Below are 21,911 nucleotides of genomic sequence, written 5' to 3'. Positions count from 1 at the left end.
AAATAAATGTAAAGTGCGACTAATAAATTTGCAGACTGTATTAATTTTGGTGGAATGATGAACTGAACCTGTGTTTGCCATAGTGATCTTCCTTGTTGGGTTAGTGAGACTTGTTTAGATAAAATACAGTCTAATACTGCTGGAGGGGAGTTGTCTATAAAGGAATAATGAGGCTGCAGCTAGAAGGCAGGTCACAGTTTCATGCCCTATAGTTTGGTGCAGGCACTAGAAGTGTCGTCTTCTTGCCTGTCCCATGCTCACTTCTGCCCCTGTGCCAGCACAGGCGTTTGCAAAGCCATATGGTGATGGCAGTTAAGGCACTGAGGCTCCAAGAGGACTGACTTCTCACTCCTTTAGTTCCCTGCTCTGCAGCCATGCAGCTTGAAAGGGTGATGGGAAGACGTGGGGAGAACACAGCTACTTCTGCTAGCAGCACCAACTTAAAGTGATCCCAGCTTCACCACCTGGTGTTAGGTGCCCGGTGGGATGTAGCTGCTTATGGTGATTCAGGTTAAAAAATAATTGGCCTCAGTCAAACCTCACTGTTCATCCTTTTTGCTGGAGGTCACTGTACTCTTGGAGCAGCTGGCATAAATGCTTGTGTAATCACTTCCAGCACAGTGCTGTCGAGAGCGAAGTGTCTGAGCTTTTGTTGTAGATGTTTTCGTTAGATAATTCAGATTGAACTCAGACAGATAGTGGCTAAACAGGTGGCTGTGCCACCATCCCTGTGAGGGCAGTGATGAGTAGGTGGGGTGATAACATGAGCCTGCAAACAGCGCAGCCAGAATGGCATGTTTGATCATCCCCTTGCAGAAGCAGGACTGTGCAGTGCAAGGAAAAAAGGAGCTAGGGTAGGCAAGAGCTTAGGCATAAGATCTCTGTGTGATGCTGTGGCCAGCAGGAACGAGAATGTGATTCTGACACATGCAAACTAGGCAGTTATGAATTTGAATGAGGAGGCAATTTTATCCTTTCCGTGACACTGGTGAGAGTGTCCTCACTTCAGTAACAATGTTGAAATTTCAGGAATAGTGGCAAAAAAAAGTAAGTCATAAAATTAATCAACTCAGGCAGAAAAGTACTTCAGTTGAAAGATGTGAACAGCTCAGTCTGTTTAGAATCACAGAAAAGAATCAAGAGGGGTTGATTAGTTGTAACAGGACTTTGAAAAAGAGAATGGGCTTTTTAGTGAAGAGACAAAAGCCTCAGAGAGCGGGTGATGGAGAGCAGAAACCAGATGTATTTTAATTTGAAATGAAGCACAGATTTTTAAAGCCACGATTACAAGTTGCTGGAACAAACTTTCAGAAGAAGTGGGAGACTGTCTTATTGTCCTGGCAGGTCAAGACTGGGCCCTTTCTGGAGGAGGTGCATTAGCTGGCTGCAGATTCCAGGGCTGTATTCACACGGTGCTGATTATGATACCAAGGCCAGATCAGTGGGAGTTCCTTCTGTTATCAGTGTCCCTAACTGGGCACATGATCAGTAGTCTAGGAAAGAACTGAAGAGCAGAGAAAGGTATCAGAAGGAAGGCGTGAATATACAGCCTTGCTTAACCCTGTTTTTTGTCCTTCTTTTAATGTAGGGGAGTTCCCAGTCCCTCAGTGCTCCAGCCTGAGGCCAATTCCACGCAGTACAAAGGTAAGCTTTCATTTTCTTGTGAGCTCCGTCTGTGCCTGAGGCCCCTTTGCTACAGAAAGGCATCTCAGTGCGACCCCAAGCAGAGCCTGAGCAATCCGCTCACACACAAGACTGCTTTCTGCACTGCATAGCTGGAGGCCGGGAGAATGAAAGATGTGATATGCTGCCCTTTAGCCAGAGTAGAGCTCCAGGAGCCACAAACTGACGTCCCCATCCTTTAAAGTGTCTGTGTAACAGCCCTGCTAGTAAAGAAGCACTGGAAGAAAATGTGCCCAAAAAAAACACCAAGTAGCACCAGTGTGGTATATCTGCATTCTGATGCTATCATTCACTGGGTGTCTGTGTGCTGTTGCTATTTTGATTTTTACCAGACAAGTCCATGACTGGAGAAGGTGGTGTCACCCCTCCCAAAGCTGCAAATTGAGACTGAGACTTGTCTGTTAGAGAGAGGAAGAGATACGTTGGGCTTGAAGAGGGTATATCAGGTTGAGTCATATGGTTATAAATCATATTATTGTTTTTGTTGTGATTAAGCCTGTTAATTCCTTGCAATCCAGAGCTCCCCATTTTAAAAGTCAGTCAGCTTAGCAATTACTCAAGGACATTCTGAACAGAATGGAAATATATTCAGGATTTAACAGAGTGAGATCCTCACTGATGTGAATGTGACCTCCTCTACCAGAAAGGTTTTCAGTCGGTCTGCCCAGGGAGGTGAGAAATGAGCTCTCCATCCATCTGCAGGGCCATGTGCAGTGGGGCAGGACTCTGGAGGTTCTCTGGAAAGGAGATGAGTTGGTTTGTGTCTTGTCCTCCTGAGCAGTTTGAAGTGCTGGGTGAGCTGTAAAGCTCTTTGGTGGCAAGGGGCATTTTTGCATCGAGACTGCCCATGCAGAGGCATCTCAGCTTATGTGCAGTGTGTGCTGCTGCCACTCGATGGCACTAAATTTGTATTCAGGCTTGGAAATGAGAGCTGCAGGCCAGGCTAATCCTCCCACCTCCCAGAGCTCTGGTGAAGTTAAAAGTACTGTTCATTACTGAGGAAAAAAAATCATTGTTTCTGCTGTGCAGGGTTTTATTAGGGAGACTGCAGTGTTCAGTAAGCTGTCAGTGTGGGCTCAGTTTGAATTGTGTAAAGGATATACAGGTATGTCAGTGCATGTTTGACAGAGAGAAATGCCACTTGTGCATTGATCTTGGAGGGCAAACAAGGGCTAATCTTACTTTTGAGGAGGTGAATGATGTGTGGTATTTGTTAAATTCTGGTATGATCTAATGATGTCTGCGTGAGTACACCAGGCTCCCTGCTCAGAGGTGAGCAATGTCTGTGTGAAACAGGGAGATTTTTGTGTGGACGTGTGACACCAGATTACATTACCCTCTTGATTTACTACAGGACTGTATCACACTCCATTTCCAAGAAGAATCTCTTTTAGGGTTTGTATGTTTTTACTGTCTTACAACTTTCTTCTTTGATTCTGCAGGAAAACCCAGCTCAGGGACAGCATTTAGAGGAAGCTGCTTTTCGGTTGCAGCAGATTTTCCGGATTGATATTTCCATTGCATTCAATATCCTTGGTAATGTGGACTCGGGTTTGTTTTGTCCTTTAGCCACACGTTCCTCTTTTTGGAGGGCCTCCAAATGGTTTCAGGCCGTATGTGAAGGCAGAGATGGCATATGCCCAAACTGAAGCCTTCTTTCAGCAATTTCAACTATACTTTGAGAGATTTATTGCCCTTTGTCTCATCCTGCCACCTGATTTATGTCAGCATTTTTAAATCCAGGCTTGGTTGAAATCTGCACTGTTGTCCTGACATCTGTATTTGGAAATTAAGTCATCTCTGTCCTTTTTGCAACATGAGCTGTCCTATCTTCACAGCTCTTTTTTCATTGTCTGAGATCTCAGTCTTCCTGGCAAGCTGAAAAAGCAATTGCAGAACTGCAACTCTAAGAAGAGCTGAAGGAAGATGTAGTGATCTAAGAAAAAACTCCCTGCCCTACATACACCACTAGTTGCAGCACTAGAAAAGTAAACTGCTTCTCCATTAACCATATGTTGTGCTAGTACGTGGTCCTTCTTTGCAATGAGATCAGAATAGTTCCTAAAATACAGTGTTGCTGTTTACCCTGTAGAAACTTTGATTATGTGGGGTGGGAGCTGGTGAGCCTGCTAGGAGTGAGCCAGACCACTTGGCATGGGGCAAGGATGGTCAGTAGCTCTGGGGAATGTCTGCTGTATTTGAGACTGCATTCTGCTCTTCTGTTTTCATACCATTTTCTTCCCAGGGATTGAAAGTATGAGAGCTGGCCATTACCAGATAGGCTATACCTGCTTCAAACTGGCAGCAGATCGAGGCTACAGCAAAGCCCAGTTCAATGTGGGTTTGTGTTATGAGCATGGCAGAGGCACAGAAAAAGACTTGGAAAAGGTATCCACAGCTTGTACAGTCATGTATGTGTGTGGCACGCACCGGGGAAGTGGTCCTCGTTGGGTGTGCAAACACATTTCTCCCTTTGAATGGGTGTGACAGTCTTTGAAGTCTGACTGGAAAATGCTGGAAATAATATAAGCTGTGGGTTTGCAGTGCTGGCTTCAGTATCGTAGATCCCCTCAGAGATGTGCTCTTTCTCATAGCTGCTGAGGTCTTGTTGCAGGTACACAGGCTGTGCCACTAGCAGCTGGAAGAGTACCCAGGAGAAACCTGTCATGTTGCTGTATTTAAAACACCGCTGCACATCCAAGCATTTCTTTACATCGTGAGCCATCCAGTTTGGCTACCTTAACTACAGCCTGCCACCTAGTGAGTGCAGCCATAGTCAGCATCCTTCTGTACCTGGAAAGATCTGCAAAGGCTGCCTGTTTTGAGTAGTTGTGCAGATCCCCACTGGCATGAAGCAAGCTTTGGTATCGATGGCTCGGTGCCATACCCTTCAAAACTCGGAATTTTGACTAGAGAAGGCAGAGGTGGTTAGAGGGCTCTTGTACAGCAGTAGTCCACTGTCTCACTTGAATGCCCTCATGTTCTTCAGCAGAAAAGTGTGGGAGGGTTGCCAGGGTAAGCATGTGCAGCTTATGATATGTCTGGACAGAGAGGTTAAGCTTGTCCTGGCCAGAGGGGAGTCACATCATGTTTGAGGGCATGTAGTACCTGACTGACACAAGCATGTTTCTCTGTTCCCAGGCAGCTTTTTATTACTACCGTGCAGCCAGCAGCTGTCACCCCATGGCACAGTACCGCTACGCTAGATGCCTCTTATGTCACAGTCCTGAAAATGAATGGCACAGGCTTCAGAAGGCAGTGACTTTCCTGGAGCAAGCAGCAGTGGCCGGACTTACAGAGGTTAGTGTCCACCATGTGGGAGTGATTTCATAGGAAAGAGAGCAGTATCTTTAGGACTAAAAGCAAAATTCTTCCTACATACTGTTACCACTGCCCGTGTATGAGGGCAGCCCTGCTTGCATGTGCGAGGCAAGTAGGTGTTCATTCTGTCAGTAGTGCTGGTTGTCTGTTTTGCTGTTGGGCTTTTTAGTGTGGCCCTCCTCAACCCCCTAAACAGGAGATTTTCCACATGCTTATGGAACTTCTGCTTGTTAGTAATGTGCAATTTTTGGTCCCATCATGTGCCTGAGATAGGTATTTGCTTCTTAGCTTTATTGGTTGAAGAGAGGATGCAGCCATAACTGATACCAACTGTATAAGACTCTACTCTACAAAAGAGGGCAGAGCTTGATGCACCAGTTCTTAGAAACATGCATGTAACTGTTCTCTCCAATACCTAGATTAGACCAGCAGCTTAGGAAAACTGACCTACAGTTGAAAAACTATGTTTCATTGCCACTCAATTGACAGAGTACAGGTTGCTTTGGTGGAAGAACTTCCATGAGATTCTTTGAGTAGGAACAGATCTTCATACAGTATCTCTGACTTTTCAAGATGATTCATCTGCATAGATCTGTGTACCCTGTCCTCCTTTCCCACTCTTTAGGGGATACATTTAGACATTCGTAACATCTTGTGTTACGAATACAAGCCATTCTGGCAGTGACTGTTTCTCATGTAGCACACTGTTCCAGGAAGTACATCTGCTGTGTCTAACGGACAGCTCACGAGTAGGAGCCATTCTCTGGCTCTGACTTCCACAGTGCAGTTTGAAACAAGATTCTGGGTCTCGTACTGTTAGCATGGTGGTGTTACTGTGTGTGTAGAGGAGTTCTGTAGATCGAGTGGGATTTTTTGTGTTTATAATGACAGAGTTTCTTAGGACAGTCTTTATTCTCCGAGCAGGCTCTGCTGCAATCACGATACCGTGCATGTGAGTATCACAGGTATCCCTGATGAGTTGCCAGAGATTATGTTCTGCTCCAGCAGCAGAGCTTTTACTGGCATTTGGACAACTTGCAAAAACAGGAGTAATTAAGGTGGAAAATCCTGGCTGATTTGTATCATGTGGTTTTGCTGCAGGCACAGGCTTATCTCGGAGTGTTCTACATGAGGGGGCTACAACCTAAGGAAAAGAGAGGCCTCAAGTACCTATTGCTGGCAGCAGAGAATGGCGTAAGTAATCCTTTTGTAAGCTGTGGCTGTTTTTAATTTGGGATCTTTGCAGGTTACAGGTGGCAGATTTCAGGGCTTCTTGGAGGTAGGAGTGACTGCTGGGACTTCACTGTGCTGTCTGAAAGGTCAGAGTGGAGCTCTGGCACACCCTGGGGAGGAAGCAGGCCCTGGGATGCACACCCTACAAAACATGAGCACAGAAAATGCCATACTGGGTTAGAGCAGTTCTTACAGAACCTGTGCTTATTCTGTTTCCAACAAATAGTCCCTTAGCATAATTGTAAAGCTTTCCTGCTATGGAGCCTTTACACCCTTCCAGTCAAAGTCTTTCACCACTGTATCACCGGGAGAACTTTGCTGTGTCTATCTTGAATCTGTTCTTCAAAATAAGCCCATTATTTCTTGCTTCCTACAGAGAGGATGAAGAAACTATTTCTAATTCTTTGCAGGGACTTTTTATGTACTTAAATACTTAAATCCCCATTCATCCTTCTCCCGTTGTTTCACTTTCTCCTCACACATCATGTTGTCTAGTTCTTCTTGCTCTCTGTTGATTTTTTTGCAAGTGACCCATGCTTTTTTTAGGTGTATTTTTGTGGTTTTTGGTTTTTTTTTGAAGGACAATGCCTGACACAGTACTGCTCCTGTGGTTTTACCCATCCTTACAGAAGTGTAACATCTCGTGTCTTGCAGCCAGGTTTCCGCTTTCTTTACAGCACTGTCATTGTTCACTCATTCTCAGATTGCAGTGTATTATAAGGAGATAGGGATTTTTTTCTGAAGAACTCTTTCATTTTATCTTGAGTTCCTACAACTTCTTTGTTATGGAAAATAATGAATAACTTCCCTCTTCTGGCAAGCACTTCTGATTCTGTCAGCCTTCAGTATGTCCTCTGTGAGTCATTTCTTTTGCAGGCTGCAGAGCACAAGTTTATTTTGTCTCTCCATGTAGTTAAACTGTAACATTTGTTTTGTCAGACTTCATTTTTCTAATCTTTATCCATTTTTAAAATGCTTGGACTAAAACTGGACTCAGGGTGAAGGCATGCCAGGAATATGGCATAGGATCCCATAATGAGATCCTATGCTTAGTTCTGTATTCCCTTCTATCAGTTCCTAATGCTGTTTTCCCATTTGCTTGCCAGTGATTGGTGACTTGATGGTTTCAGGTAGATATCACAGTGATTCCCAAATTCATGTCTGTATGCATTCCTTTACATTTGTCAGCAGTTTCTTCTGTGATTGCATTGCCCACTCGTGGTGTGGGGCCTTCATTAATTAATTCTTTACAGTAAGTGTGATCACTCTGAATGACATTACGTCTAATTGCAAACTTTATGACCTCATTTTTCACCCACTTTTAAGGATGCAGACATTAGACCAGTGGTAATAGACCAGGCTAGCCCCAACTGCTCAGACATCATGTTTGTGATGGTTGATATAGTGTTTGATTCCAACTCTGCTAGAGATCTGTAAGCTTCATAGATGATTTCTTCCTTCCAGCCTGATGCCAGATGCGTATGCTGCACGATCAATGAATCATCTCATTAAATAGTTGATTGTCCTTTACCGAATGCACAGTAAACCCCTGAAAGCAGAAAATGCACAAGGTAACTGCTGGTCCCAGCAGTGCTCCTTAGTAGGTCACGGTTTAGGTCACAGCCAAGACAGTTCTCAGAAGCCAGTCATGTTTCCCCAGCTCTGTTTCCCATTGGATACTGGCTACAGACGCACCACAGCCCTGTCTTTAGTGACTGGCATATGTGCAGGATCCCTGGGATGTAACCCCATGTGTTCAGCTGGAAAAAATCCTCTATGAGTATGTTCAATTACCCTTGGCACCCTGGAGTGTTTCAGTTCAGTAGAACTTATGTTTAGTTGGCTAGAAGACTATTCGTTGTGAGTAAAGGAGAAATGGCACTGTTTAGCTACAGCTTAAGAAAGAGAAAACAAACAGAGAAATTCAGGGATTTGATATTTTTCAGGTTTTTGCTGTGCTGAAGCCATAGGGGTGGCTCTGACAAGCATTCTTCCAAACCCAGCAACACTGGAGAGAACTGTGTTTTACTTGGTTACCAAAGTAACCATTTATCTATTTTATTCTCCTTTATTTTATCGGAGCAAGCACAGAATGTAAGAAACGTGTTAAGGAGTGTTCTTAAAGAACTGAGTCAGATTTCAAAGTATTTTACAATCACACATGCCATACTAATTTCAGGATCTCCTCTCCTGGTGGTGGTCTTTGAGGTGTTCGTCATGTAGGAGAGCACTAGTAGAATATTTCATACTTATCTCATCCTGTATCTTGTCATATCTGAGCAGTCAAACCTTCAACATGCTTACCTCATCTCTAAAGAAGTTTATTGCTGTCATAAACTGAGACTTGAAACATTCTGCAGGGCGCCCACTCATTGAGTTCTTTGCTTTCCTCCACCAGCTACATCCCAGACAGCAACACTTGCAATATGTTCCTTTCTTATGGCTTTATTAAAACTTGCAAACTTGCCACTTACGTGGTTTTTTTTCCCCAAAAGCCTGATTTAGATCATTTTTCTGGCAGTTACACTATTCAAGTAGCATTGCTGGCTTTTTCAACAGGAAAGGATCTGCATGACCACTTGCCTGTGTGGTTTTTTCAATGTCTCCAGGACTGTCATCTTTCTGTTTTGCTATCCATGAGACCATGTTCCCAGCATTGGATTAATAAAAATATATAAAGTGCACAGCTGACATGGAAACATAAAACATATCATGGATTTGGATTTGCTGACCTGTCTGCAGTTTCTGGTTCATTCTCAGCAGTTGTGTATGTCTGAGTAGTTCATGCTTTTTCTGTAACGCTTACTTGCTCGACTTCCTTTCTGCTGCCTGAGATTTCTTCTGGAATAGAATTAGTGGGGCCGAGCAAGCTAGTGGTGCAGTGTTGTGTTGCAGGCCTGATGGACTGCAGGGTTGCCAAGGGGAATCTTCCAGCCTTGGTAACAAGACCTCTGGCACTTGATATGTTTTTACAAGACATCTGTGTGAACTGCAGTAGGGTATTCTACAGGGTGTGTTCACAGTTTGGGTGTGATCAGGATGTGGGTACAGTGAGGCCTCTTAGCTCTGACCCCCATGGCAGTCTGGATGCTCTGGGGAGACAGCTGCTCTGTTGTTCCTGTGACATGGACCTGGTCAGTGAAGGGAAATTAAAGTGACTTTAATTAGAAAGGGATAGGGAGGAGTGGAGTCAGAGGTAGCTGGTGAGCATTTCTGCTTGACAATGTGCTTATCAAAGGAAGGGACAGCATTACCAAAGATACAGTATGAGGAACCAAGGATAGAGAAATAAACATCAAAGTTGGTATTAAGGACTGTCTGTTCTCCTGTTGTGTGCTGTCGTCACTTCTCCATCATGTGAGGCTGATTACTGTGCTGTCTCCTGTGGCTAGGATGCCCAAAGCAGATACCACGTGGGCGTTTGCTATGAGAAGGGCCTTGGAGTGCAGCAGAACCTGGCAGAAGCGATGAGACACTATCGACAGTCAGCTGCTGCGGGGAACAGGAATGCTCAGGAGAGGCTGCGAGTGATAGAAGAGGAGATGGAAGGTACCATGGGCTGTGGGTGAAGGGGTTTTGTGGGACTGCATCGTGGCATGGGCCTGTATTGCCAGGGGAAGGGTGGCATGGGACTGTGGCAGAGGAGTCCTTTTTATTGAAGGCAAGGGAGCACTTTTCTTTCTCAATTGTCTCCACTTCTTAGCAGCTATTTCCAGTCAAGTGGAAAAGCTGTTCCCATAGTCTGATACATCATTAAGATCTCATTTTAATGTACTTTCAGATGTGCGAAGAAAGTACCCTTTCCCTTTCGGAATGAGAACCTCTTCCTCCAGCCCCTGTTTCTGGGCCACTGAGCGCGTGCCTGCAGGTCTCCATACCTTCCAGCCAAGACAGCCTGCCCTCACCCTGCCCCACTCCTGGAGTGCAGACAGACTCCACATGATGACACTCAGCAGCACAGAATGGAGCCATGCCCTAGGAAACAGGGCGAGTCCACTGGAGCAGCAGGGTTTGGAGCCTCACCACTGCGGTTACTAGAGCAGCTGGTAAGTGGAACAGGCAGGCAGAAGGAAAGGTGGGCCTTCTTACCTTGTTGCATGGGACTGGAAGTAGGGTGGTAGTGAGTGGTAAGAGAAGGCTCCTATTCCATCAACAGAAAGCTGTATTACAATACAGAGGTTTTCAGATTAAAGCTGGTGATATCTCCTATGCCACCATGTAGCTTATCTCTCTCCCTGCCAACAAAAGGCCCTTGCTTTTGCTCCTTCACTTCCATCTGAAGCTGATCTCCCTCCATGCCACTGTGGGTATAGTTTGGGGCCATTATTTCAGTAGTTTTGTACATCTTTCATGTATCAGAGCAATGCTTGCAAGGCTCCGTATGGTGATGCTGGCAACTAACTGGGTGAGTCTGGCCTGCAATCCCTGAGGCAATTTGATCTTACTTCAGGGTAGATTTCCAGCACAATCTGGGCTTCTCTCTATATGGACACTGCTGCAGTTCAGTCTGCTTTAAAACCTTGTCCAAAGCAATGCAAGCAAGAGAATAAATCCACCTGTGCTGGTGGAAGTAATGCTGTCTTCAGCCATCCTATGCCTTTGTCGGTGCCCTTCAGTCCCCAGTTATTATTCCTTTCGCTCTGGCAGTGAGTTGCTCCCACGGGGGCACCCCTTTGAGTCACAGTGAGCAAGGTTTGCTTCGAAATTTATATTGTACGTGTGTGCTAAGCACGTCAGCTCATTTCCACCAAAGTGGCTAAGGGACGCTCCCAGCAGGCGGTAGCCAACGTCAGGCAGGCAGAGGCAAGCAGCTGGTATGATAATTTCTTCCACTGAGGCAGCTGAGTCCGGAAAAAGGCATTTGTCCACACAAGTTTAAGCTGATTCAAGGGCATCTGTACAAACTGTCCAGCTTCCTGTAGCTATCTGTGTTGCTTTGGTGCTTTGTGTAGATCAGGCTCTGAAAACAAAGGCGACGGCCCCATCCTGAACTTGCTGTGGTCTCCATTCAGCAAGGGAGGGGCACAGCCACAGCTCAGTGCATCCCATAGCTCAGATTGTTCTTCTAGTCTGGTCTTTCTGCCCAGACCAAACTTTCTTGGGCTGTTTCCTTTATCAAGCAGGATACAATTAGCAGGAAATTCCTCGGGTGTATTTCCTATTCTGCAATAATCCACAGCTTGCTTACACAGTGATCAGGATGGGACAGGAGTGAGGGATGGGGAGGACTGAAAGCAATTTGCAGAATCAGGACATTGAACCAAGAGGAATTAGTCTCCTGTTTAACCTGCTCGCTGTAATGTATTTTTGTGTAAAGACTGTCCTTTGACAGGCACATCGAAGTAATGTACCAGAGGAAGATGTGAGGCTCTGCCATGTATTTGTCCTCTGTGCACCCCCAAGATGCAGAAGAATCCTGTCAGGCTGCAGCTCCTCACTGTCGCAGATATGCCACCCTCGTAGTTTGCACAGCTGCATCTCAGTTAGAATTTGGCTCACTGTCATTGTTTTGGTGCAAGAGACTGTTTTGTTTGTGAAACAAAACAGCAAGACATTTCTATCAGCATTGTGGCAGTATGAGCATGCGAGGGTAAACTCATCAGTGGAATTTATTGACAGAGATAGGGTCATCTGTGAAGCACTTTGGAGATTCCAACTGCAACAGTGGGTATCTGGGGTATTAAGAAGGCCACCTAGGGAACTCTTATTGTGTAGCTCTTGAAATTTAGTCCCAGGAGCAACACAAGAAAAAAGAGCAAAGTAAAAAGAAAAGGTTTCATTTACTTTCCTTTAAAATTATGTGTCTGATTCTGTGCTCCTGTGGCTTGTGTATGTGCATGCTAAAAGCAGGGTGCAGTTATCTCCAGGTGCATGGAAAGGGAGTGCAGGTAGGATGCTTTTGAGATGCTCCAGGTCGTATCTGTTGGGTGGTGCTGCCCATTCTTATTCAGCATAGCAGTAAAGATGAAGACTAAAAATACCCCCCAAAGACAACTGATGCAGCAGCCTCAGTGCCAGCAAATTGCTTTTAGAGAAACCTTTGTTGTGTGAACTGTGGTACCCATGGAGAACTCAGTGCGGTTTTTTAATGTAAAGGTGGTGAGGCAAAGGAAGCAGTGTGTGCAGAGCACTGCCGGCCCTGTGCTGTGGTGGGGAGGAGGCTGGCAGTCTCTTCTCAACATATCTTTTGTAGTCACTCAGGAAGCAACAGTGTTGTGAGCAGTGGGAGCGATGGCTTTCCTTTATTCCCATAGCATGATTCTGCATAGCATCGCATTGCTGGAGTGCCCCATGTTTCTTTTGTGCTTTGTATCTTAGTTGGAAAGCAAAAACGATGGTACAGAGATAGGAGTCCTGCATGTGTGTGATCCAGCAGTGCGTACCTGTGGTCTCCATTCTCCCAGAATTTTTAATGCTTCTCTACCCATATGTCAACTGTGTACCACTGCCAAAGCCTACAGTATCATAGAATCACCAAGGCTGGAAAATACCTAAAAAAAAAAAAAAGAAACCCAAAAGACAGGTCCCTTCCCAGTGCTGTCTGCCCCTGTTGTCTTGCCATTTTGAGTGCAAGTCCTCATGGTTAACAACAAATACCTTTGTGTGCCTCTTCTGCTGTTACTTGTATCTGTATCTTATCTTTTCAACACATGCTGTGATTCCAAAGCAGTCTTAGAGCTCACGTACACATGGACCAAAATGAAAACCCACAGTATGGGTGGAGTTTGTGACTGAATATTTCAAAATGGTTTTCACGCTTCCCTTTTCCCAGGTTACCTTTGACAGACTCCAGCCATCTGTTGTCTGCTTCTGGGCAAGGGCTATTCTCCAAAATCCAGTGGCCCTCAAAAGGGAGCGCAAAGAAAGGAGTTGTGAGCACCTAGTGCAACCACAGGAGAGATACCAGAGCAGAAGGGGGTGATTTGGGGGCATTTTACAAAAATCCAAGTTCTCAGTGGTAGAAAAAAGCTGAAAGCATCAGTGAAGAGACCCCTTTCTGAGTTTCTTTTTCAGGCTTTCTGCAGACACAGCATTGTCTCAGCCAAATTGGACCTTGTCACAAAGATATAGTGCTAGAAAAAAACAACTATTTTATTTAAATAAGAACTGAGATCTTGAAGCCCAACTCTGCAGTACATTGCAAAGTCCATGACCGTGCAAGTTTATCCTCCGTGCTGCACAGTCTGTAGTCACATGGATATATCTGTGTCGTTCTCAGTTGTGATCTGACAAAGCCCCCTTGCTCAGTCTGCCTGCCCTGGGAGGAGGGGGCCCTTCTTCTGTTGTGTGAGTTGTGTGTGATCATAAGGTGAAAGATGAGGGTGGAAGAAGAGTAGAGACAGGGACGGGCAGGGGGAAGGGAGATAAACACAGTGAAATCAGTCATGGAGAAATTTGATGGGGTGAGGCAAAGGAAGATATATGCCTATCATGATCAGTCTAGACATGAATGATGCTCTGGACCTCTTAAAACACATGTGTGCCCAAACAGAGAAAGCTTTGTGTGACTCTTTTCTCCTTGTCACAGCTGCCAAGCTTCCTACAGAACAGGAGCACTGTCATCCAGTCCAAGGCTCTTCCCACGTGCTGACAGCTGCCGCAGAAGCCCTGAGCCTGTTTCGTTGTGCGCTTGGACCTTCTGGGACAGAATCATTTCAAAGAGGGTGCTCATTTCTGAGAGGAAGGTACTAGCCAGTCTCGTCCCAGCAGCGTTTGAGTCAGATCCGGTGCCTTTCCCAAAGGTCTCAAAGGTCCGTGGTTTCTCCTGCCCCACAGCTTCCTCGTCCTGTGGTGAGTGCAGGGAGCCAGGAGAGAAGACGTTGTCCTTGTAATTGCCAGTGGGTGGCAGGGAGAGCCGTGCCACCCACGCTGGGTCAGCCGTCAGCCTCTTGAGGGCCAGCTCTGGAGGGAGCAAAGCAAGAATTGGTGGTGAGACTGTGAGGTGGAGGAGACCAAAGGAGGAAAGATGAGAAACAAGGAGACTTCCTGAGATGGAATCTTGGAAGACTGACTGTAAGCAAACCTAGAGTTAAGCCACCAACAGCATCATTCAAACTGACAGCTTACAAAACAAACTGAAATTGGTTTCAAACTCCTATGTTTTGTTTTGTTTTAAATAACCAGTTGGATTTCTTTGCATTCCCACTTGTTTCTAGTGGCACTTCACTAAGTGGTGAGCAAAGCCAAAGAAAGTGAAGGTTTAGGACTGCAGGGGATGCAACAAGGGAAAGCTTCCAAAGGGGAAATGTCAAACAGAAAAAGGTCAGTGGTGGACTTCCCTTAAGAGTCGCTCTGGAGTAGGGAATGGCTGCTGAGTAGTCAGACTGAGACCAAAAAGAAATGGGTTATTGTGAAAACAGTAATAAGAGAAGTGGAATGAAATTCTGGATTATGAAATGCACAGCTGGGTGGTTGAGAGCTAGCAATAAAATATTGAGCCATAAAGTAGTTGTTCATCAATTGGAAACAGATGACCAGCAGTGGGAGCCTAGTGTGGGCGTTGGCTGTGGGCTCATTAATGTACCAGTAATGTGATTCTGCCCTGAAATGGGCAAATGAAATCATACAATGTGTTGGTCAAGGTATTCCCTGTTGGCATAAAGACATATCCGTGGCATTGTTATTAGGTCTGGCAAAACCTGATTAGAGGTATTACATACAAATCTGATTATCCATCCCTAAGAAAGAGGATCTGAAATGACAGAAGTGCAGAGAAATACTGTTGAGATGAAACAGGAGCGAGCCTGAGCTTACAAGATGGAGACCCCAGAGGCAGGGCTGCTTCTCCTGCTCAAGCAAATGCTCACTGGGGATCTGACTGCAACCTGCCATTATTTTGATGAGTTAAGCACCAACAGAGGAAATCTCTATGCTTAAAATAGTGTTGGCAAAAGAAGAAGTGATTAAAAGTGGCCGTGAATAAACATACACTGGAATTTAAAGGAAGGGCCTCATAGCAGAACGAGCCTGGAATATCTTCCTCGCCAGGCAGCAGGAAAGGAAATGGGTTCTTATTTAATAGCAGAGTTTTGCAGTGGATAAACAGACTGATGTACACAGAAGCTGCTCTCCAGCCCTGCACTGATCCATATCCTAAGCAGAACCCAGAACTGCTGAAAGGTGTGAAGGGACAGGCAGGTTTGTGAGACACCTTGAGTCAGAGAGCAGCAAGACAACAAAAACGTGAAATGCCACAACGGCCTCAATCAGAGGGCGAGAGTTGGTGTCATTATAAGAATTATGCCTCTCTCACTGACTTACAGTGAGCTCAGAAAGGAGGGTCCCCATTGTCACGGGCTTGTGCTGTTTCTAGAAGAGCCTGAGACGGGCTCAAAGATAAGTCTCCTTCCTCAGCCAGCTTTACCTTTTTTCTCTGAGACAGAATTGTGCCTCAGTGTGTGTAGGGTGATGGGGAGCTGGGATTCAGCACTTGGGAAGGAGAGGAAGGCAGATGCATTACTTACATTTTGTTTCAGTGGAAACCTCAAAATTCTGTCATGTTTGAAGCTTTCCTCCTGCAGTCTCAGCATTTCCTTTTCATCACAGTGGCTGTTCCTTAAGATCTCTCCCAAGCATGCTGAAGCCCCGTGCTTTAAAACAGCCACAGCGCTGTTCTCCTCAGTCTGTGTGCAACCACTGTGCTCACTGAGTGCTGAGATGCTTCGGCTGTGGAGCAGAGCAGCCTCCTCACTGCAGGGAGAGCTGAGGCTCAGTGGGCTGATTGTTCTGGCCTCTGCGACCGTGAAATCCTTCAATTAGGTCTGTTGAATTTGACTGATGACCTTACTGCCTTATTTTAACAGTGTTTTGTTTTATGATCAATAAAGACATATCTCTTGCCAGCCACTGGGCACTCTTGTTTTGCTGGTAGGGGATAGGTGCTGCTATACTGTTCTGAGTGTCAATAGCTCAGGTGGGGGCTGGCTGCTTTACAGTGTAAACAACGCAATAGCTGCAATAGCCGGCTGGTCCAGATGACTCCTGCAGTTTTTCCCCCACTGTGAATAACACAAAGACCCAGACAGCCCCCAGCCAGCTGTTAGGATACTTCTGAGCACAAGCAATGCTTCCTTCCTCCCTCTTTCAGGATGCAGGTCCACTTGTGTTTGTGTTTGGGAGAGAAGGAAGGAGTCCAGCAGTTCTGTTGTCTGCTCTCTGTTGCCTTTTTGGGAAGGCCTGGACTCACAGTTAGGACTATTTTTCACCACGGCTTCTTTTGTCACGTCCAGCACTACAATGTGAGCAGGAAGGCACCAGCACAGACTCAGCTTGCTGCTATTTACTGTGAAATTCAACTGTTTTGGTAAAAGGCTTTTTTCCTACCAACTGCACGAAGTTTGGGGGTGTGTCTTTTTGGCTGTGCCTGGCCATAGTATGGATTACTGAAGTAAGTTACCACAATTTGCTGCAGTTATTCCCCAGCTTAATACACCTGCTTGCAAGTGGCATGGAGAATATATAAACCAGTGCTATAAGCTGAGCATAAAGAAACCAACATAGCAGGCCATAAACATTGCTGAGGAACACTGAATAACCTTGTTCTGATCGGGGGGCATGGAGAGCTGTTACAGCCCAAGATCTGACTGCGGTGTGAAAGAAGTTGAAGCTGCAGCAGCAAAATCCAATGAATTCTTCATCACTGCGCTTGCTGTGGAGGAGCACAGAGGCTCCACAAAGCAATTTCTGCTGCAGGACGTGAGTCAGACTAACTCTTTCAAATGGAAATGCCAGTAGAAGAGATTTGGAACAAATCAATAAAAGGAACATGTAGAAAATGTCAGGCCCAGATGGTATCCACCCCAGAGTGCTGGAGGAACTCAGATATGAAATTGCTCAGTTTATTAGCTGTTGTTCGTTAACTACTGCTTCAAATAAATACAATATCAGAGGAGCAGAAGGTAGAAATGATGACATGAGCTTTTAAACTCATAAAGGTGAATCTGGTCTGGGCAGATTCATAGGAATCATTATATACCAGCTAATAGCTGAATTCCTGTTACACAGACAGGAACTGACACGGCATTTGTGTCTCTGAAGGAGGTGGGTGATGAGTCCTGGCTGATAGAGGACACCTGAGTTTGCAGAGGACCTGAGCTGAACCTGAATTAACAGCCAGGTTGTGTTAGGAACTAAGGGATGTTAAAAGCTGGGAAAGGGGAGGAGTAAGGAGTCATTAGTGGAGTCCCAACAGACCTGTGCTGTTCTCCATGGGGGTAAATGGTGCAGAGCAGTTAGCACTGATTCCATTAAAACTCCCAGAGAGGTAAAAGCAAGGAGCTGCTGAAGGACCTGAATCCCAGTGACATGAGCAAACACGGCTGCTGGGTTTCTCTGTCTCTGGATAACCAACATGGGGAACCGTGCATCGTGTGTCGGCTACGTCATCTAGTCCAACCATCAACCCATTGCTACCATGCCACGAAACCACATCCCTCACTGCCACATCTTTGCTCCAGGGTCAGTGACTCCACCTGGTCCCTGGGCGAACATCCCTCAGCCCAGCCAGTATTACCTTCCCTCTGAGCTCAGCACATTGTGTGCGTGCATCCCGCTGCTGTACCCCATCCCCAGCACATGCAGTAAGGCCACCTCACCTGCCTGTGGCTCCAGCAGAGTCTCCAGCTCCTCTCCCACCAGCTGCTGCACCGACAGCTCGAAGCCACTCTCAGAGTCACGGTCCTCAGCCTCGCTCTCTCCGTGCCCGCTGTCCTTCGTGCTCAGGCAGTCAGCATCCTGCCCCACTACCCTGCGAGGGCCCAAATACAAGTCACACATCAGCCCCTGCTGTGCTTATTATTTTGAAGATGGTCGTCCTAATCCCCCATAGAAATGGGTTGTGAGCACCATTCTCCAGCTGCCCTTCACCCCACAGCTCCATGCAACCCATTCATCTGCAAATGGCCTTTCAGATGGGCCTGTATGTGTCTTCAGAAATGCCTCTTTTGCAGCCATCTTAGTCAGTTCTGCTTGAAAACATAGGAGAAAAGGAAGAGGATCAGGAGTGCCACAGACTCTTTGAAATCTGGGCTCCAAATGGGTGCTGGGCAATGTGAGTTTGGAGGAACTGTCTGTGTGCAGGACCAGGTGAGGAGCACACAAAGCAGGTCTTCATCCTTCACCAAGCTCAGCAGAGGGAGCTGGTGTTGGAAAAGGTGGAGAAAGCTGCGTCTGGCCATGGCCTGGGATGGGAACAGAGGGGACATGGGAGTGTGGAGGAGGAGGACCTGCAGGGAGATGTGAGCACACCTTACCTGCTGCCATTCTTGGCCGTGTACTTGTTTCCCCTATGGTTTGTTTTGGGCTGGAACTGGCCCTGGTGCAGCAGAGACAACAGCTGGGAGATTTGCTGTAAGGCAGGAAAAGCACGTTGAGCCCTGCAAACACTGGACAAGATGCTTCCTGCCCGGACGTCCCCTCTGAGCCACACCACCTTTTTATAGCGTTTCCTCCTCCTGCAGATGGCTTGGCATCCCCATGTTGGGCAAAACAAGGGTCCTCACAGCCCACCTGGCCCCAGCACTTCCCCTGTGCCACAGCACCATCCCTGTATGATGTCCCCTCCCTAGGAGATAGGTTGTCCCCCTCCCAGTGTCACTCCCACTCCCCACATGTCCTGGAGACATCCACAAGGCAAATTTTGGGGTCTCTATGGCTGTTACAGATTATGGGACATCACCTACCTGCACAGGGGCTGACTCCATAGCGAATTCCCCATTGGGGCTCTGCTCTGCCAGGGCCACCAGTGACAGCCTCACCAGGCTGCGCAGGATGTGCTGGGGCGGCCGGGGCTGCGGGGCTGACAGCGGGGGATCCTCAGGTGGTAGCTTCCCCACCACGTCTGTGGGGCTGTTTCTTGGCCTATGAGATGTGCAGGGCTGGCGCTGTACGATGGGGAGGGTGAACATCCCCTGCTCCTCATCAGAGTCCCTGGAGACCTTCTGGTTCCTCAGGGTCCGGTAGAGAGTAGGGGTGAGGAGTGGGGGAGGCTGCGGGGAGCCCTCCATGCTGGGCTGTTGGGGCTCATTCCCCCAGGGCCGGCCCCGTGGTGTGGGCACCAGGTGGATGTCAGCCTTCTGGATCTGCCGGGGTGGCTTCTTCAGCTGCTGCTGCCTGTGGGCATCCTCTGCCTCCCGGCAGTTGTAAGCCATGCCGTCCTTCTTCTCCTTCTTGCGCAGGGACAGGGTGAGGGCCAAAAGGAGCAGGCAGCTGCCCAGGAGAGCAGCCAGGCAGATGGCGGCCACCACAGGTGGGCTTAGCCAGCCCAGCCCCCCAGATGACATTTTGGAGAAGGCTCCATGGCGTTGGAAGAGCAAACGTACGCAGGCCTGGGTGTGCAGGGGTTCATCCCCGCCATCACTGATGCGGATGGTCAGGTCTCGCTGGGTGCCAGCCAGCCCACTGGCATTGCTGGCATTGAGGAAGGCCTGTCCTGAGAGTGGGTCCAGCACCATGAGCCCCGCACCATCCCCACCCACAATGTCGTACCGCAGAGCCCCATTGCGGCCGGAGTCTCCATCTCTGGCCACTATGGTGAAGAGCAGAGGAGTGTCAGAGCATGACATGTTGGCCAACACTGTCCCCGTGGCACTCCCATTGCCAGAGGTCACCCAGACACAGCCCGTCTCTGCACTCACCAGCACGGACAGCTTGGCCATGCCTCCCACCAATGGTGGCTCAGTGACCACGGGTGCGTTGTCATTCCGGTCGAGTACCTCCAGCCGAACAGTCACATTGGAGGCCAACACAGGGTGGCCGCCGTCCTCTGCAGTCACAAGGAATTCCAGGCTGCTCATCTGCTCATGGTCAAAAGCTTGGAGGGCAGTGATGTCCCCACTGGTGGGATCAATGGAGACCAGACCTAACACCGCAGAGTCCCGGATGCTGTATGTGACCTTCCCATTGAAGCCCAGGTCAGGATCGGTGGCACGGACATTGAGCAGGAAGGCCGGCACATCACCATTCTCCTCCACGGCACGCTCGTAGGAGGTCCTCTCAAAGGAAGGAGCGTTGTCATTGACGTCGCTGATGCAGATGGTGAGGTGCTTCCATACTGCCAGGGAGTGCTCGCCCTGGTCCCGCGCCACCAGCGTCAGGTTGTACTCAGCACGCAGCTCCCGGTCCAGCACAGCATTGGTCATCAGCAGGTAGCTGTGGCTGTTGGTCTGCTTCAGCCTGAAGTGCCCATCCCCTGGGCTCAGGGAGCAGTGCACGCGCCCATTGTTCCCCGAGTCAGGGTCGCTGGCTGTCACCAAAGCCACAAAGCTGTCTTTGGGGACGGCCTCAGACAGCACAGGTGCCCGTGCTGCCCAGGTGACAAGGACATCGGGAGCGTTGTCATTGGCATCCAGCACCCGGACCAGCACCTTGCAGTGGGCAGGGATGGAGTTAGGTCCCAGGTCCTTGGCCTGCACATCCAGCTCGTAGGTGTGGGTCTCCTCGTAGTCCAGTGGGCGCCTCAGGATCACGCTGCCCATGCGGGCATCGATGCCAAAGGTGCTCAGCACCTCTGGGGGTGCGTGCTTGCTGAGGCTGTACTCGATCTCCCCATTGGGTCCCTGGTCGGGATCGGTGGCTGTGACCATCACCAGCAGTGTCCCAGGCAGAGCATCCTCCCGAACCTCGACCACCAGTGAGCTCTCTGCAAACACGGGGCTGTTGTCATTAGAATCAAGGACAATGACTTTGATCAAAGCGGTACCTGACCGAGGTGGCTCCCCGTGGTCAGCAGCCGTCAGCACCAGGTCGAAGAAGGAGTGCAGCTCCCTGTCCACTTCTTTAACCACCACGAGCTCAGCGTGCTTTGTGCCGTCAGAGCTGGAGACAACTTCCAGTGCAAAGTGCTCGCTGGGGGACAGCACATAGGAGCAGTGTGCGTTGGGGCCAGTGTCAGCATCCAGTGCTCGGTCCAGCGGGATGCGCATCTGCAGCGATGCACTCTCTGACATCTCCAGCTCCAGCTCAGGAGTGGGGAAGCGTGGCGCATGGTCATTGATGTCCAGCACTTGGACCTCCACGTGGATCAGAGCCAGCTGCTCAGCAGCCAGCACATCAAAGGACACCCAGCAAGGATCGCTGTGCCGGCACAGCTGCTCCCTGTCCACGCGCCCAGCCGTGCTCAGCTCACCATCCCCACTCTCCACATGCAGAGGGAACATCCCAGGGCTCTGCAGCAGACGGAAGTTCTCCCCCATTTCACCACTTTCTCCATGCTCAAAATGCTCAGCCAACGTCCCTATCACGGTGCCCTCCGGCACCTCCTCGAACAGCCGGTACTGCACCGTAATGGTGGCCACCTCCTGTGCATCGGCAGAGAGGAAGAGGAGCCACCAGAGAGCCCGGAGCTGTAGAGCCGAGCGACCCAGCAGCAGCAGCCCACCAAGGGTGCCCATTGCCCAGCAAGTGGCCGTGGGCTCACCCGACTGCCTCTGCATCCTACACAGACCTCAGGGTGCACACCGAGATGCCGTGTCTTCACGTGCTGCCTGTTGCCACTCACCAGTTGGGTAGAAGAAGAAAGAGTGAGGGGTTCTGGAGCCTGTCCCCTGCCTTACAATCGCCGTGGGATGGGTGGCCAAGCATCCTGGGCTGGAGCATCCCAACAGGGAGAAGTGGGGTCGGCCACCACCGCAGGCAGGAGTGGTGTCTGGCGGTGGGAGGTGGATCAGCTGAGCTTC

At 48.3% G+C, this 21,911-nt stretch overlaps 2 protein-coding genes across 3 annotated transcripts in view; one reads left to right on the top strand and one right to left on the bottom strand.

The window, feature by feature from the left end:
• Window positions 1-16,083, top strand: part of DELE1 (DAP3 binding cell death enhancer 1) — a 20,431-nt gene extending 4,348 nt beyond the window's left edge. For both annotated transcript variants that reach the window (XM_015876257.2, XM_015876256.2), the window contains exons 5-12: window positions 1,589-1,644; window positions 3,126-3,219; window positions 3,929-4,071; window positions 4,825-4,983; window positions 6,106-6,198; window positions 9,630-9,786; window positions 10,019-10,283; window positions 13,766-16,083. In XM_015876257.2, coding sequence (XP_015731743.1) covers window positions 1,589-1,644; window positions 3,126-3,219; window positions 3,929-4,071; window positions 4,825-4,983; window positions 6,106-6,198; window positions 9,630-9,786; window positions 10,019-10,275 — 959 coding nt within the window. In that variant the 3' untranslated portion in view covers window positions 10,276-10,283; window positions 13,766-16,083. The remainder of the gene's footprint in view (window positions 1-1,588; window positions 1,645-3,125; window positions 3,220-3,928; window positions 4,072-4,824; window positions 4,984-6,105; window positions 6,199-9,629; window positions 9,787-10,018; window positions 10,284-13,765) is intronic.
• On the bottom strand, window positions 10,175-21,911 carry PCDH12 (protocadherin 12). The gene is made up of 5 exons (XM_015876255.2): window positions 18,918-21,911; window positions 18,489-18,583; window positions 17,832-17,983; window positions 13,766-14,139; window positions 10,175-10,283 (listed from the first exon to the last, which is right to left on the bottom strand). The coding sequence occupies exons 1-4, from the start codon at window positions 21,666-21,668 to the stop codon at window positions 13,778-13,780; spliced, it is 3,360 nt and encodes a 1,119-aa protein (XP_015731741.1). The 5' UTR covers window positions 21,669-21,911; the 3' UTR covers window positions 10,175-10,283; window positions 13,766-13,777.

This window comes from Coturnix japonica, chromosome 13, assembly GCF_001577835.2.
Source record: "Coturnix japonica isolate 7356 chromosome 13, Coturnix japonica 2.1, whole genome shotgun sequence".
In the NCBI taxonomy this organism is placed as follows: Eukaryota; Metazoa; Chordata; class Aves; order Galliformes; family Phasianidae; genus Coturnix; species Coturnix japonica.
This window is presented reverse-complemented; position numbering and strand designations above follow the sequence as displayed.